This window comes from Plectropomus leopardus, chromosome 19, assembly GCF_026936395.1.
Source record: "Plectropomus leopardus strain MGB_pleo_1.0 chromosome 19, ASM2693639v1, whole genome shotgun sequence".
Classification (NCBI taxonomy): Eukaryota; Metazoa; Chordata; class Actinopteri; order Perciformes; family Serranidae; genus Plectropomus; species Plectropomus leopardus.
Genome location: NC_142194.1, coordinates 2,434,192 through 2,450,164, shown reverse-complemented (window position 1 = coordinate 2,450,164; position 15,973 = coordinate 2,434,192). Strand labels below are relative to the sequence as shown.

Sequence of the window (15,973 nt, the reverse complement as noted above, 5' to 3'; positions counted from 1 at the left end):
TATTTGGGTTTGTGAGTCTTTGTTTGTTACTGGTCACTTTTACGCTGCCCGTTCTGCGCGGGAATATTATGCCGTTATGCCAACTTACTGGGTAAAAGGTACGATCGTGGAATATGTCGTTTCCTCGTCGATAAGCCGCCACAGGAAGTTAAAACAGAAACGATCTCTGTATAATCAGGACAACCGGTGGGACAGGTGTTTCGTTTTGATGTCGTGTTACGTGTGCGACCCGATGTCGGAGATTTGCCTCCGAGCAGAGGACGGCGCCATCAGCCGCCATATAACGGGGGCGCTAAATGACTGTTATGATATGACATATTGTGCCATTTTTGTTGTTTAGAAAGCGCTGCGGACACGTGCGTTCAGCCCGTTCTCACTCCAGTCATCAAATACTGCCGCTTTTGCAGAAATTTCAACGTAATTTTACAATGACAAAAGCCACCTTTCATGGCTGTATAATACACTGCTGGACGGCCAAGTGGCTTATGCTGCGGCAACATGATACGCCGACGGTGGCTGTCAGTTGAGAACGCAGCCAGACAGAACCTGACATGTCCGCATGGGACACCACCCGGTGGGTGGGTCCAACAAACCACGGACTTTCATGCGGAAGTCCAGCGTTTGCTTCCCGTCTGAATGTGATGTTTTTTTCCACATCTAACCTTGTGCTCTTTTTGTTTAATTCTAACCATCAGTGCGTTTGTTGATGTCCTGGCGTTGGTTGCTATGTGCTCTTGGAGCATAATCCCACCATGTGCTTGTGTTGACGTTATGTTAGCGGCATCCCGAAACGTCAATAGCAGATGCAAAAGGATACCTAAAACGTAATACGTAGACGCAGAAGTCCACTGACAAAGTAGCAATATGTGACAACTTGGGATGAGAATGTGTTGGCATGTTATACGTCACACTAGAGCTCGATGCTGTTGTGTTATACGTCACGCGTTTTTTGGTTCCATGATGCTGGTATGCTGTCTAAAAACATTGGAGCGGCATTATGTTTGGTTCTTTGTGAAGATGCAAAGGCGGCGTAGAAAAGAGACCTTGTCGTGGCCCTATAGCGCCATTTCTGTGTAAAAATGACCATCAAAACTTAATGCTCTTGTCATTTTTGCAGTCTCCTATAAAGTAACTTTAGAAATATTCTTGGAAATATATATGTATATTTTTTACAAAGCTGAACAAACTCTTAAATTAAACTTTTTTTCTTCTCCCCTTTTTCACAGCTTTAAGTTGAAGATGAAAGACTCTCTCATGCATACAAAAAGGGCTAACTAACATTTATTTTCATTACAGATTACTCCGCCAATCATTTTCACAATTAATCGTTTAGTCTAAAATATGAAAAAGATTGTTAAAATGTTCATCACGTTTTCCCCAGAGCACAAAGGTAAATCTACAAGCTGCATCCTTTGTCCAAAACCTGAAAACTCTAATTTACTATCATAAATGACAATAAAAAAGAAGCAAATTTTGAAATTTAAGAACATTTTTGCTTGAAAAACGACTGCAACAATTCGCCGATTATCGACTAATTTTCTTTCTATCGATTAATCGTTGCAACTCTACATTAAAAAAAAAAAAAATCTTAAATTTTTGGTTGCAGATTTGTTATAATCTATTTTAGTGAGTGCAGTTACAAAGAAATAATTGCAAAATTATTACCCTGAAAAAAAGTGTCCACAAGCGTTCTTTGTCGCCACAGAAAACAGGAACCTGCGACCGAGGTTCTTGAATTTATGTGTGTGTTTCTGTTTTATGGTGAGAAGATGCAGTCACATGGCAGCTGTGTGCCAACATCTCGTCTGTCATTTTAGCAGGTAAACACTCAGTTTAAGGGTTAATCATTGGCTGACTGACTCAGGCACGGCCAATGATTAATAAAGCCACCATGTTTTTAACACCTTACAGCTTTTTTCACACACACTATATATATTATTTTTATCTGATCCAGAGAGTAGATCTGGTGTGCAGGGCCTCTGTTTCCCTCTCCTCTGACCCTTCACACTCTTTCTTTAGTAAAACTCAGAGTAACCCAGAAAAAATAAAGAAAAACACACAGATTATTTTAAAATATATTAAAAAATGATTTGATTATTATTTAATATTTAAAATATTTTTAAAAACAGAAAAAAGAGAATGATACCGAGATTAAATATTTCAAAACATATTGAAAATAATTATTTGATAATAATCATATATTTAACGTTAATTATATTTACATTTTAGAGCTTTTTTAAAGCCATAGCTAAAAAGATGATGAGCAACTTGGCAAGAGATGTCCTGAGAAATTGCAAGAACTGAATCAGCTGAAAATCAGTATTAAAAAGATTTTTAAAAAGTCAGGAAAAAAAGAGAGAAACATGCAGAGATAGATATTTAAAAAAAAAAAAAAAAAGAAAAATTTGATAATAATTATATATTTAAAGTTTATTACATTTTAACACTTTTTAAAGCCATTAACTTGTTTTTTGTGTGCTAATTTTCATGTGATTTTCCTCTAACCTTTTACTAATTCCTTGCTAATTTTGGTTAATTTCTTGTGAAGTTGCTCATTGTTTCCTTCCCATGTTCTTGAGAGATGGAGCAAGTTTTTTTCAGGTTTCAAAGGGTTAACCACGTCCTGTCTTGGGTTGCTCCTCTGTCTTCTCCGGGTCTGAGAGCTGTGGTGAGGTGGAGAGGGAGCAGATGTATGTGGTGCGGTCGGGTGGGGGCTGCGTTTGGGAGTTACCGAAGCCATGAGTCAGGCTTTGCAGCGCTGCCAAAATGTCTGGCAGCAGGACGTCACAATTACATCCTGCAGCTGCCAGCCTGCAAGATGAGGCCTTTCAGAGCGAGGCAGAAGCAGACCGACCCGGGTTTATGGACAAATGATCAGTTTGTTTTCCGTTTTAACAGGTGCAGAACAAACAGTGGAAGACGCTAAAGTGCAGATCACTTTCTCACTTCAGGAGCTTTTTTGTTCCACAGTGAGGAAATAATGTTTATTGATCACAAAAAACATTAAAAAGTTCATGTTGGTTGTTTCCACTCTGTGATACCAAATGTGAGCTTTTATTAAGCTTTGACCAGCATGTGCTCACATTATGTTTACAGTGCAGTGAGACTCAATGTATGGCCCACAGACCAAATCTGGCCCCTGACAGGGTGCCGGGTGGCCCCCCAACTATTTTCTAATTCAGAATAAAGATGAAGTGATTCACACTGGGAATTGTTTTTAGTACACATAAGGTGACAGAGTCCATGAAACAGCATCAAAATTGATCAGAGAAATGTCCTAAAATCCAAGAAACGTCCTAAATCCAGAAACATCCTAATATTCTCTGAATGTCTTAAAATCTTGCAAACATCCTAAAATCCTAAAAACGCATTTAAGCCCTAGAAACGTCCTTAAATCCTAGATACACATTTGGGGCAGCTGGGACTGGCCCCTGGCCTCTGGTCTTTTTGTAAAAGTGGTCAAAGGTTCAGTGTCCCTGCTGTCGTGCATTTGCATCGTTACGAGCTCGTCCTCTGTCGCCACAGACTTAAAAACCTTTAATGAAGCATAACTAAACTAACAGCTGGAAAGCAGCTTTTATATCTTCATTTTTATACAGAATAAGTCAGAACATGATCCAGCTTTTAAAAGCTGCTGCTGTCAGACGTGAGTGAGTGTCTGCTGACCCTCAGTGGAGCGAACATGTCAGTGCGCCAGAGACGGAACAAGTATGAAATGTTTGTCCCAGTGCAACGACTGTTGGAAATTTGAAAATCCAATCATCATTTCTGATTTTCAATTTATGGCTGTGATAAATAGTGTCATTTTGGCCATTTTGGTTTGGTTTGGAGTGCATGCTTAAAAAAAGGAGAGGGAAAAAACACCCTAAAACAAAAACAAAAAAAACCCACCAAAATAAACCAAACAAACAATTAAAAAAACACCAAAATATTAAAAAGTTAAAGGTTTTTAAAAAAAATACCCCATTATGTATCTGCAATTTAATATATATATATATGGAGCTGGATTTAATTTATTTTTGATTTAGTAGTTGGCGGTGATGCAACATTTCAGATGCCAGCCGCTGTTAAATATATATATGTATATGTGTGTGTGTGTGTGTGTGTGTGTGTGTGTATATATATAAACTGTATGTATATATATATATATATATATATATATATATATATATATATATATATATATATATATATATATATATATATATATATATATATATATATATATATATATATATATATATATATATATATATATATATATATATATATATATATATACAGTGGTTGGCGGTAATGTAGCATTTCAGACAGATGCCAGCCGCTGTTAAACACACACACACACACACACACATATATATGCTGTCTGCTCCATACACACAGTGGTTGGCGGTAATGCAGCATATATATGCACTGTGTGTGTATATATATTGGAGTATATATATATATAAACTGTATACAGTACAGTATATATACACACAGTGGTTGGCGGTAATGCAGCATATATATGCACTGTGTGTATATATATTGGAGTATATATATATATAAACTGTATACAGTACTGTATATATACACACAGTGGTTGGCGGTAATGCAACATTGCAGATACCAGCCGCCGTTAAACACCACCGAAGAAGAGGAAATAACAGGAAGTAGTTGCTGGCTGCTGCCCGTGTTGCTAGCAAACCAGATTGCTGTAAAAGAAACAGAGAAACTTACATTTTGACGGATGGAGGATCATAATTATTATTTAACGGAGGAAAAAGCGCGCGAGCCGCCATGGAGGCAGAGACAGGAGGAGGAGCGGCGGCGGCGGGAGCGGCGGCGGCAGAGGAAGACCTGGGTGAACATCGGAGCGGCCTTCCTCAGGTGGAGGTCTCTGATGTGGGAGAAAAACTTCCACACCGACGCCGAGATGGCCTGTTTCCTCCTGGAAAGGTGAAGTCACCTTCAGACAGGCTGCAGTGTGTCCGTGTCCGCAGTGCGCCGATAGAAACCCGACATTTCCAGCTTCTGTCTTCGCGTTTTTAACGCACTTTATTCAAGGAAATGCAAAATACGGCAGCATACAGAAGTTCAACATATACGACTTCGGTGTTTTCTCATTTTTGGCAAACAAATCACCAATAAACAAACTAATAAACAAACACAGTAAGACCTCGGGCTGGGCGGTATGGCTTTGCCATAATATCATGATATTATTTGCCCATATCACGGTACACGGTATATATCACGATATTTAAAATCTCCTCACAAGCTTCATAAATGCTGGACTGGGCAACAAAATCACATGAGGAAATACGTAGGTACTGATACTGTGACAGTGTTTTAGGGATGACTGTTTTACACAAAATAATAACACAATGAGATTTTTGAATTATTAGAACAAGTAGAACAGTCTGATAAGTTCAGAAAATTACTTCACCACAGGACAACACTTGTTTCATATCATGATATAATGATATCCAAAATCTCAGACGGTTTGTGGTGTCATGTCACGGTAACGGTATTTATTGTGTATATCGCCCAGCCCGAGTGACATCCGAAATAAAGAAATGAAAAGGTTACAGAAAGACAGATTTCCATTGTTTTCTATTAAAGTACAACCATCTATATTTACATTTAGGAGTAGTAATCTGCTAAATGACTTCTAATAAAATCCTCTGTGCACTTTCTATCAAATAAAAATACCGCATTAATAGTTAATAATTTTACCCTTCAAAATATTTATTACAGACATGCAAAAAAGTTACAAGCCAGAAGAATCGATAAATACATTTTAATAAAAGGAATGTGAGTCAGTAGTTTTAGCAGCATGGTGCTTTATTCGTTTTAATGATACATTTATTTTAACTCCAAGCATCTGTGTTGGCACAACACAAAACCATAATATGTTTTTATAATATGATGTTTGAACTTTAAAGCTTTGTAAAAACTCCTCTGACTGAAAGGCTCTTCTGAGTTTGTCCTTGTTGCTCGAACTTTTGGTCTTTGTTCTTCATGGAGATTCTTCATCATCATCATGTTTAAATATTTGCCTCTCGTCAGTCACCTGTGGCATCAATAAACAGTCTGTTATTGTGACAGTATGGGGAAAGCTGTGCTGGTCTGTAAGAAAATAAAATATAATTCATATATTCACAGATAATCGATATTTGGACCCGACATGCATTTACAATAACAATGACAAACATCAGCCTCTGCCATCGGTGTGTCTTCTTTTTTGCCAATAAGTTGATGACAATAAACAAGACTAATATACCAATACAGACGTGCAGGCAATAAATCGGGGACCCCTAATGAGAAATTCTTGATTTATTTTGGTGTATTTGCCCAAGAGAGTCAACCCTCCTCATCCACCTTCTGGATGTGACGCAGTGAGTTACAGGGTTACGCAACCGTGTCATGAAGCACTTATTTTCCTGATCTTGTTGTTCTTCCAGCTATGCGAGATGTATCGCTCCCATGAAGAGAAGACCTCTTCCAGTCAAGCCTCCAACAGTGTCAAGCATTTGTGCATCAAGTGGGACTGAAAGGCAAGTTGTCTCGTTGAAATAATAGTGCTTTCCTAATAAATGTTTGATGACCAAAAAAATTTGGCATTTGGCTGCAGCAGTCACTGATAAATGATTAACACTGCTGTTCTATAAAAGTCTTTCCAAATACAATGAATGCTACCATTACTTGTGAGTATTATACATTTAACAGCTCTTAACATTGTTACTGTTAAGCATTTTGTTTATTGGTCGAATAAAAAGTCTGTTTGGTGGAGATGAAGGACCATTTTCTAATACACAGTAAAATAAAGTGATTCACACTGGGAAATGTTTTTTTACTCTTAGTATACATGAGGCGCCTGAGGGCATAAAACAGCATCAAAATAGAGTTTGTTTTTTAAAAAAAGAACCAGTGGAGGATTCCCCACATTCCTCGGGTCCTAGCTAACACCCTAATGTCCTAAAATCCTAGAATTGTCTTAAAATCCGATAAATTTTCTAAAATCCCAGAACTGTCGTAATATTCTAGAAGTATCCTAAAATACATGAAACATTTTAAAATCCTAGAGAAGTCCTAAAATCTTATATTTTTTGAGTATAAATGAAATCGCCAGAAGTAAAAAAGTTAACGTCAGGTTATAACTAAACTACGTTATGGTCACATTGTCAGCTGTCATGGCCATGTAAGAGTCTAACAGACATGGATGTGAACTGTAAAGGCATCTTGACTGCTTCTTGGAGTCATACAACCTTGAGGCAGTAATTCTGTTTTTTACAATCACTGTTTCGTATGCAAGTAATGAAGAATTCAAATGTTACCTCTCCAGTTGTTAAATGAATATCTGATATTGACTCATTAAATTTGTGTAATTGCAGTTTCAGAAGTCTTTACAAGACAAACAGCAAAAATCCCAGCATACACATCTTTGCATTGATGCCCTCAACACCTGCACCAGCCACGTCAGCACAGGTGCAGAGGCCCGTCAGACGAGATCTTGGTAAGTGACATACATTTGTTTACCTTCATCGTAGAGAATTAACTTATCCTGTAACTCATAGTGTTGGTGAAATAGCTAGGGGCATGACTAGGAATATACAAATTTAACCGCTGAACATACACAGCTCTCACTTTGGTCATATAAGGACGGGATGGCCCATAGCAATGACCCCTCCACAAAACTACCCTAGGGACACGGGAGCTTCCCCAAGTCCATGAAACACATGTAGACTGTTTGGGCAAACTCCTGCGACCCTTCCAGTAGCCTCGTAAGGGTAAAGAGCTGATCCACTGTTCCACGAGCAGGACAGAACCTGCATTTATCCTCTTAAATCTGAGGTTCTGCAGTCGGTCTGAACCTATGCTGAGCAGTGCGATACCCCAGTAATTCGAACATACCCTCTGGTTCCCTTTTTTTTTAACAATGGGAACCAACACCCTGGTCTGCCCCTCCACAGGCACCAGAGTCTTCAGCATCTCAGAGCGAATCTCATCCACACCTGGCACCATGCTGCTGAGGAGCTATTTGACTACCTCAGCAACCTCTGCCAGGGATATGGATGAGAACCCCTGAGTCTTCAGACTCTGCCTCGTCCATAGAGGATGCGACGGCCGGGTTCGGGAGTTCCTCAGAGTGTTCTTTCTACCACAACTTTAGTCGCTGCCTCTACAATGAAGGTTGGGAACAAGGACCACATGATTCCACGTCCCCAACCTTCCCCGGGAAGTACGAAGTTTCTCCTGAGGTGGGAGTTGAAGACCTTGAGGACAAGGGCTTTATCCAGACTTTCCCAGTTCACCATCACTACATGTTTGGGTTTACTGGGTCTGTCCGGCAGTCTCCCCTGCTGCTTGATCCAACTCATCACCAAGTGGTGATCAGCTGACAGTTCTGCTCCTCTTCACCCGAGTGTCTGAGACATAAAGCTGCAGAATCTGATCCAATGATACGACCACAATGTCGATCATAGATCTTTGGCCTGGGACGTTCTGGCACCAAGAACACTTATGAACATCCCTATGCTCGGACACGTTGTTTGTTATGAACTATCCATGACTTGCACAGAAGTCCAGTAACAAAACACAACGTGAGTTCAGATCAGATGGGCTGTTCCTCCTCTACTCTATTGTTGCCCATGTGAGTGTTACAGTCCCCCAGAGGAACTTTAGAGTCCCTGGTCAGCACCTTTTCCAGGTCACTGCCCAGTGCTTCCAAGAAGGATGACTAATCCGAACTGCTGTTTGGTACATATGCACAAATAATGGTCAGAGACCTCCGCTCAGCAATTCACAATCGCATTGAGGCGACCTTCTTGTTCCGCGGAGAGAACTCCAACACACGGTGCTCAGTTGGAGGCTCGTGAGTATCTCCACACCCGCCCAGCGCCTCTCACCCTGGGTCACTCCAGAAGTGACGCTAGTCCAGACCCTCTTCAGGATTTTGCTTCCAGAACGAGTGCTGTGCATGGAGGTGAGCCCAACTGTATCTTGTTGGTATCGCACCAACTCCAGCTCCTTCCCCGCCAGAGAAGTGACGTTCCATGTCCCCAGAGCTAACCCTCTAGACCCCGCCCCTGCCTGCTGCCCATCATACAGTGCACCCGGCCCCGATTCCTGTCCCTGCACGTGGTGAGCCCACAGGATGGCGGCTGCATGTATCTCATTTGAATGACCCAATGGCCAAAGCCCGGCCACCAGATGCTTGCCGTCCTGAAATGTGTGCTGTGTGCTTATTTTTACCCGATTATTCTGTCGAGCAAAGGTTCAACAGGCCTGCAGCAAAACCTCATAGGCCTATGCGATGATGTTAACGTTAGCTATAGTTATCCACACACGTGACAGCTTATCTTAGTTTGCTAGCTGATGCTAGATTGCAATCTGTTGTCCTCACAACAGCGTGTGATAGAGGCCAAACTGACTCAGACACAGTTTTTCCTGCTAAGTAACCTTAAATCCGCTGACATCTTTCAAATCTAACATATTTACCTACAACATAAAATGTTTATGACTAAATAAGCTGCACTGCATATCCACAGTTATTTATTAAGACTTTAACAGTAAAAAGTATCTAGAATTCTAGAAAATTGGCGCTAACAATTTTAATTAAGTAGAATTTAGATTAAATTAACACATCACTGATCTCACAGACATAAAGAAATAATATAGTGTGTTGTCACAGTTGTCCATCATGTCCTCCCTGCAGATGTCCAGCAGCTGTTGGGGATTAAAGGTGTTCCTCCTGAGAGGAGCCCCAGCCTGGACCAAAAGGACCCAGAGCCCCTTCACCTAAAAGAGGAACAGGAGGACCCAGAGCCCCTTCACCTAAAAGAGGAACAGGAGGACCCAGAGCCCCTTCACCTAAAAGAGGAACAGGTGGATCCAGAGCCCCTTCACCTAAAAGAGGAACAGGCGGACCCAGAGCCCCTTCACCTAAAAGAGGAACAGGAGGACCCAGAGCCCCTTCACCTAAAAGAGGAACAGGCGGACCCAGAGCCCATTAATGTAAAAGAGGAACAGGAGGACCCAGAGCCCCTTCACCTAAAAGAGGAACAGGCGGACCCAGAGCCCATTAATGTAAAAGAGGAACAGGAGGACCCAGTGTCCCTCCACATAAAAGAGGAAGAGGAGGACACTGATATCACCAGGTTCACTGCTGTTATTGTGAAGAGTGAAGATGAAGAAGAGAAACCTCAGTCCTCAGAGCTTCGTCAAATCCAAACGGGGGACAGCAGAGAGGCAGAGCCTCCAATCATCAGCTCCGATACGCAGATAAAAACAGAAACTGATGCACAGGACTGCAGAGACCCCAAACCAGCCAGGAACCTAGATCCACATCGTCATTCACAACCAAATACTGATGATGGAAAGGCCTCAGACTCTTCTGAGACTGAAGACAGTGACAACGGTTGGCAAGAACCCATGTCAGATTCTGGGCCTGAAACTGAAGACGGTGCCAGCGGTTGGATGGAGACCAGGACAGCTGAGTCTGCTGTAAATGCTCTGAAATATAAGGACGCCCCTGTAAGTGATGAGGGATGTAACGCTGACAAAATGTCCTTCAGCTTCTTTAAAAGCAGTAAACGTTTTCACTACAAGGGGTTTCTGCAGAAACACATGATCTGTCATTTTGGAAAACTGTCCTCCAGAAGTTTGGTTAGGAAGAAAAAAGTAGATTCACAGACGAGAGCTCACACAGGAGAGAGACCATTTGATTGTGATGTTTGTGGGAAAAGATTTCGAAAAAAGGAAACTCTAAAGGCACACATGATCCTTCACACAGGAGAGAAACCATTTGGTTGTGATGTTTGTGGGAAAAGATTTACAGTGATTGGAAGCCTGAAGTTACACATGAGCATTCACACAGGAGAGAAACCATATAGTTGTGATGTTTGCGGGAAAACATTTACAGTGATTGGAAGTCTGAAGTTACACATGAGCATTCACACAGGAGAGAAACCATATGGCTGTGATGTTTGTGGGAAGAATTTTCGAAAAAAGGATAACCTGAGGACACACATGACACTTCACACAGGAGAGAAACCATTTGGTTGTGATGTTTGTGGGAAAAGATTTACAGTGATTGGAAGTTTGAAGTTACACATGAGAGTTCACACAGGAGAGAAACCATTTGGTTGTGATGAGTGTGGGAAAAGATTTACAGAGCAGGGGAGTCTAAAGAAACACATGAGAGTTCACAAAGGAGAGAAACCGTTTGGCTGTGATGTTTGTGGTAAGAGATTCACAGTGATGGGAAGTCTGACATTACACATGACACTTCACACAGGAGAGAAACCATTTGGTTGTGAGATTTGTGGGAAAAGATTTACAGTGCAAGGAAGTTTAAAGACACACATGGGTATCCACACAGGAGAGAAACCATTTGGTTGTGATGTTTGTAAAAAAAGTTTTAGAAAACAGGAAAATTTGAGGAGACACATGAGAGTTCACACAGGAGAAAAACCTTTTGGTTGTGATGTTTGTGGGAGGAGATTTATAGAACAGGAAAACCTGAAGAGACATTTGAGAGTTCACACAGGAGAAAAACCATTTGGTTGTGATGTTTGTGGGAAAAGATTTTCAGAGCAGGGGGGTCTTAAGAAACACATGGGAGTCCACACAGGAGAGAAACCATTTGCTTGTGATGTTTGTGGTAAAGGATTTACAGTGCAAGGACGTCTGAAGACGCATATGAGAATCCACACAGGAGAGAAACCCTTTGCCTGTGATGTTTGTGGGAAAAGATTTACAGTTCGAGGAGGTCTGAAGACCCACATGAAAGTTCACACAGAAGAGAAGCAATTTGGTTGTGATGTTTGTGGGAAAAGATTTACAGAGCAGGGAGGTCTGAAGAAACACATGGCAGTCCACACAGGAGAGAAACCATTTGGTTGCGATAATTGTGGTAAAGGATTTACATCGCAAGGACGTTTGAAGACACACATGAGAACCCACACAGGAGAGAAACCATTTGGTTGTGATGTTTGTGGCAAAACATTTACAGTGCAAGGAACTCTGAAGGCACACATGAAAGTTCACGCTTGAGAGAAACTATCTAAATGTGATGTTTGTGGGAAAAGATTTTAATTGCAAAGAAGTCTGAAGTACGGTAGCTGACGGGAGCAAACGTGCCGCAGCTCAAGAAAACATGTATATACCACAACACTATACATTAAGGAAACACTGTTAATACTGCAACACATTAAGAAAACATGCTACAATACATCACAACGCATTAAGAAAATGCTGCAAATACCACATAAACAATACATTAAGAAAACACTGTAAATACCACAATACAACACATTTAGAAAATGCTGGAAATATCACAACATAACACAATTAGAAAACACTTTTACAGTACATCACAACACAACAGATGTGTTTCCAGAGGACACTTAATAGTGCTGCTCACATCTGGACGCGCTCATTTTACCCGCGATTTGTGACCTACGTCACCGGAGTCAACCATCCATTAGTGGTGTTGGAAAATGAGCTAAAATCTAATTTTTTTTTTTTTTTCTTAATTTGACATTTTGATCGCATAATTCGGATGTTAGGCTATGGAAGACATCTGCTATTAAACTAGCATTGGCCTTTTGCTATTCTTAGTTTGCCAATTCAAAAAACCTGATGAAATACACATAATTAATTTTGTGCATCAAAGAACGTTTTTTTTTTGCTCCCATTTTTTTATGATTTGGACTAAAAAAAATGCAGACTTTTTCTGTGTACCTCAAAAGGCTTATTTCACTCAAATTTAGTTCACAAATTTGTTTAAATCTGTGTTTATGGGCATTTAATAATCAATAATCTATCCACCTGACAGGTGAAACATAGGAAGATGCTGATTAAAGAGCACAGTTCTTCCACAGGTGGGCCACATCATGTTCAGTAACAGTAGGGCCACTCTGAAATGTACAATTTTGAAAAAGAAATGTCTGAGGACATTAATAAATAAATAGTCTTTTGTGTGCAAAGAAGAAGTGGGAGCAAAGACAAAAGTAGTTTGTTTTAATTTTTGTTTGATTTAAAAACCATGTTAGCTATTTATTAGGGCTGTCAGTCTAGATGCGCTAATCAGGATGCAATAAACATCTGTATATAATGAGAATATTTTATTATTATTATTATATTTTAATCCTGGTAAATCCTGGACGGCATTCCTATATTGAAGAGGCTGTACTGGGCTAAGTTTTGTAGCTACAGTAATAAAATCAGTGCCCACTTTATGCTTTTCTCATGCAGTTTTAGGCTAAAACCATGCACATTTTTTGTGTCGCATGTTATTTTCGCCCATTTGAATATTTGAATATTCCTGCATATTTGGGGTCCCACCTACGAGCTGAGCACACAGGTGCAGCTAAGCAGACCGATGTCAGCAAGTCACTACATCGCCAAAGACAGCAAAGCGCGATTTTGGAGTGTGTGAGTCAGCACAGACAGTGGATGAAACTAAAGTAACTGCAGCGCTGCTTAAGGGGCTGAAACTGACCGCAGATCAGTCAACCTTTGGGAAGACCCGGGTCAAAGGGACATCCTCGGGTTGGCACATTCTGACCAGTGATACGTCTTACTAACGCGGGGAACAATAGTTTCACATATAAAGGGCCTTTATGAATCAGAAAGCAACATAACTGGAACTCCTGAAAAGTACAAATGTTGTCATTTGGTTCCTTATCAAGACACTCTGGTAAGAGTTGCTTTACTTTGTCAATATGGACTTCAAAACTGCTCTGAAATGCAAAATAATGGAAATGTAAATATGCAATAAAAAAATGCGATCAATTGCGAATTAATTGTTGGACAACCCTACTAATTACAGCTACTTTCAGAACTGCCAGAACAGAGTTAAAGACGATGCAGCTGAATGGGATCAATAATATTTGAAGAACTTAATCAGTCCCTTTTTGTAAAGAAAAAACAGGCTGCAAAAAACACTAACATGCTCATTTAAACCCCCTTGTCTTTTTCAGATCAAATTGTTTTGTTGTTTCTGTGGCATCAAATTGGAGAAGTTGCCAAAATTTTGTGGTCCGTGTGGACGAGATGTAAGCAAAATAATCAAGGCGGCTCCTAGAGTGACCAGAGCTGCAGGTGAAGACCGTGGCTCACTGCAAACTGTGACCAAAGGTAACACCATCTCACTGAGCTGCCTGTGCATCACCGATACTCAACTTACAGCCCACGGGCCAAATCTGGCCCCCGATGAGGAGCCGGGTGGCCCCCCAAACCATTTTCTAATTCACAATGAAAAGTGATTCACACAGGGAGTAGTTTTTGTATTTTTACTATACACAAGATTCCAGAGTACATAAAACAGAATCAAAATAGAGCTTGTTTCTGTATTTTAAAATAAGTGGAGGATCCCCCACACCACCGACAGAGGTCCTAGCTAAGCCCCCAATGTCCTAAAATCTTAGACGTTTCCTAAAAGCCCAATAAAAGTCCAAAAATTCAAGAAACTTCCTAAAATCTTAGAAGTGTCCTAAAATCCTAGAAACTTTCTAAAAATCCTAGAAATGTCCTTAAATCCATCAAACACCCTAAAATCCTAAAAGCATTGTAAAGTCCTAAAAAATGTCCTAAAATCCTAGAAATGTCCTAAAATCCAAGAAATTTTCTAAGATCCCCGAAATGTCCTTAGGATTGTCCTAAAAAGCTAGAAAAGTCCTAAAATCCTAGAGGCTTTCTAAAAAAACTCTTCTAAAATTCTAGAAATACCAACTGGCCCCTGGCTGTCTGTCTTTTTGCAGAAGTGGCCCCCAAGCAAAGCAAGTTGAGTGTCCCTGCTGCACTTTATTTACTGGGGAATGTTTTTAGCTTTCAGCCAACATGGTGACAATCCGTCCATCCGTCTCTCTGTGTCTCTCTCTGTGTCTCTCTCTGTGTCTCTCAGTGACTGATGTATGTGCCATCCCACCACATTCAGCTGTTCTCCAATTCTTGAAAAACAAAGAACTAAAAGAAAGGACGACGTTTTTGAAACTCGAAAAGAAATCTGAGAATACGGTCAAAGTAAGTTCACATCGATGCGTGACATTGTTTCATCGTCAGACGCAACAGTCTCATCTTTTGCCGTCTTTTTTGACCTCTGATCTAGATTTTTGTGGGGATCATGAGCAGGACGAGCCTCGGCTTAGAGCCCACGAGAGGGAAAACTCTCTCTCTGCATGTTTATCCTCGGTGGTCGTCTTGGCAAGTTCTGTCGGCTGCCGTGAAAAGACAAAAAGATTTCAACAAAGACATTGAAGATGGACGATACGTCTTGCTCTATCCTGATGGCTCTAGGATAAAAAATATCCCTGGAAGTGACACACCTTTTACCGTTGAACTCTACAAAGAGGCCACTGGAAAAGCTTATCATCAGATCACACTGTACATCTGCATCCTGGAGGATGTGCTGCGGCGACGGCATCTCCCAGAACGGCGGCCCAAAGTGAGAGCTGCCCTGAGAAAACGCTAACTTTGCCCCGTCAAATACAAAACTGCTCGATAAAATTAGAATTTTTCGAGTGGGGCAAGAATGGGTTAAAAAGGATGGAAACAAGAAAAGCACTGCAGAAGAGGCAGCAAACAGAAAAGGTGGATGGAAGAAGGTATATAACAGTTATATATTATATAAAATTATATAACAGTTATGCTCTACTTAATTTCATACACACACACACACACACACACACATATATATAATTATGTTAATTTGGGGACAAATTTGATTGGAAAAATGGAATTTGTAACTGGAAGTTCAAGTTTTGATCTTGAATTGTAAAAAAAAATAAAAATAATAATAATCCAAAATATTTTCAAAATAAAAATAAGAGAAGAAAAAAGCTACGTTCAATTGAGATATAATTTTGACTTCATGGTCATATTCTTTTGAATCAAATATTTATTTTTAATTGTATGTAATCGTAGAATTTCATATTTCTGGTCTTATTTTTTCAGCCATAGATTTTATGTTTTCAGATGTCTTGTTTTA

The 15,973-nt window shown here is 40.2% G+C and overlaps 1 protein-coding gene across 2 annotated transcripts; it reads left to right on the top strand.

Moving 5' to 3' along the window:
- Positions 1-4,606: 4,606 nt before the first annotated feature.
- Positions 4,607-15,804, top strand: LOC121958901 (uncharacterized). Of its 2 annotated transcripts, XM_088069595.1 has the most exons (7): positions 4,616-4,938; positions 6,444-6,536; positions 7,374-7,495; positions 9,698-10,515; positions 13,968-14,124; positions 14,891-15,009; positions 15,095-15,804. In XM_088069595.1, exons 1-7 carry the CDS (start codon positions 4,730-4,732, stop codon positions 15,455-15,457), a joined length of 1,881 nt encoding a protein of 626 aa, XP_087925721.1. In that variant the 5' UTR covers positions 4,616-4,729; the 3' UTR covers positions 15,458-15,804. The 2 variants fall into 2 exon arrangements, with proteins under 2 accessions (XP_042364006.2, XP_087925721.1); XM_042508072.2 differs by lacking the exons at positions 13,968-14,124; positions 14,891-15,009; positions 15,095-15,804 and having other exon boundaries at positions 4,607-4,938; positions 9,698-13,790.
- The last annotated feature ends 169 nt before the right edge of the window (positions 15,805-15,973 follow it).

Excerpts from the sequence above, each read along its gene's own strand:
- LOC121958901 (XM_042508072.2), top strand. The coding sequence starts at position 4,730 with ATGGAGGATCATAATTATTATTTAACGGAGGAAAAAGCGCGCGAGCCG. Across the intron at positions 6,537-7,373 it reads GCATCAAGTGGGACTGAAAG|TTTCAGAAGTCTTTACAAGA; the intron begins GCAAGTTGTCTC and ends GTGTAATTGCAG. Across the intron at positions 7,496-9,697 it reads GCCCGTCAGACGAGATCTTG|ATGTCCAGCAGCTGTTGGGG; the intron begins GTAAGTGACATA and ends TCCTCCCTGCAG.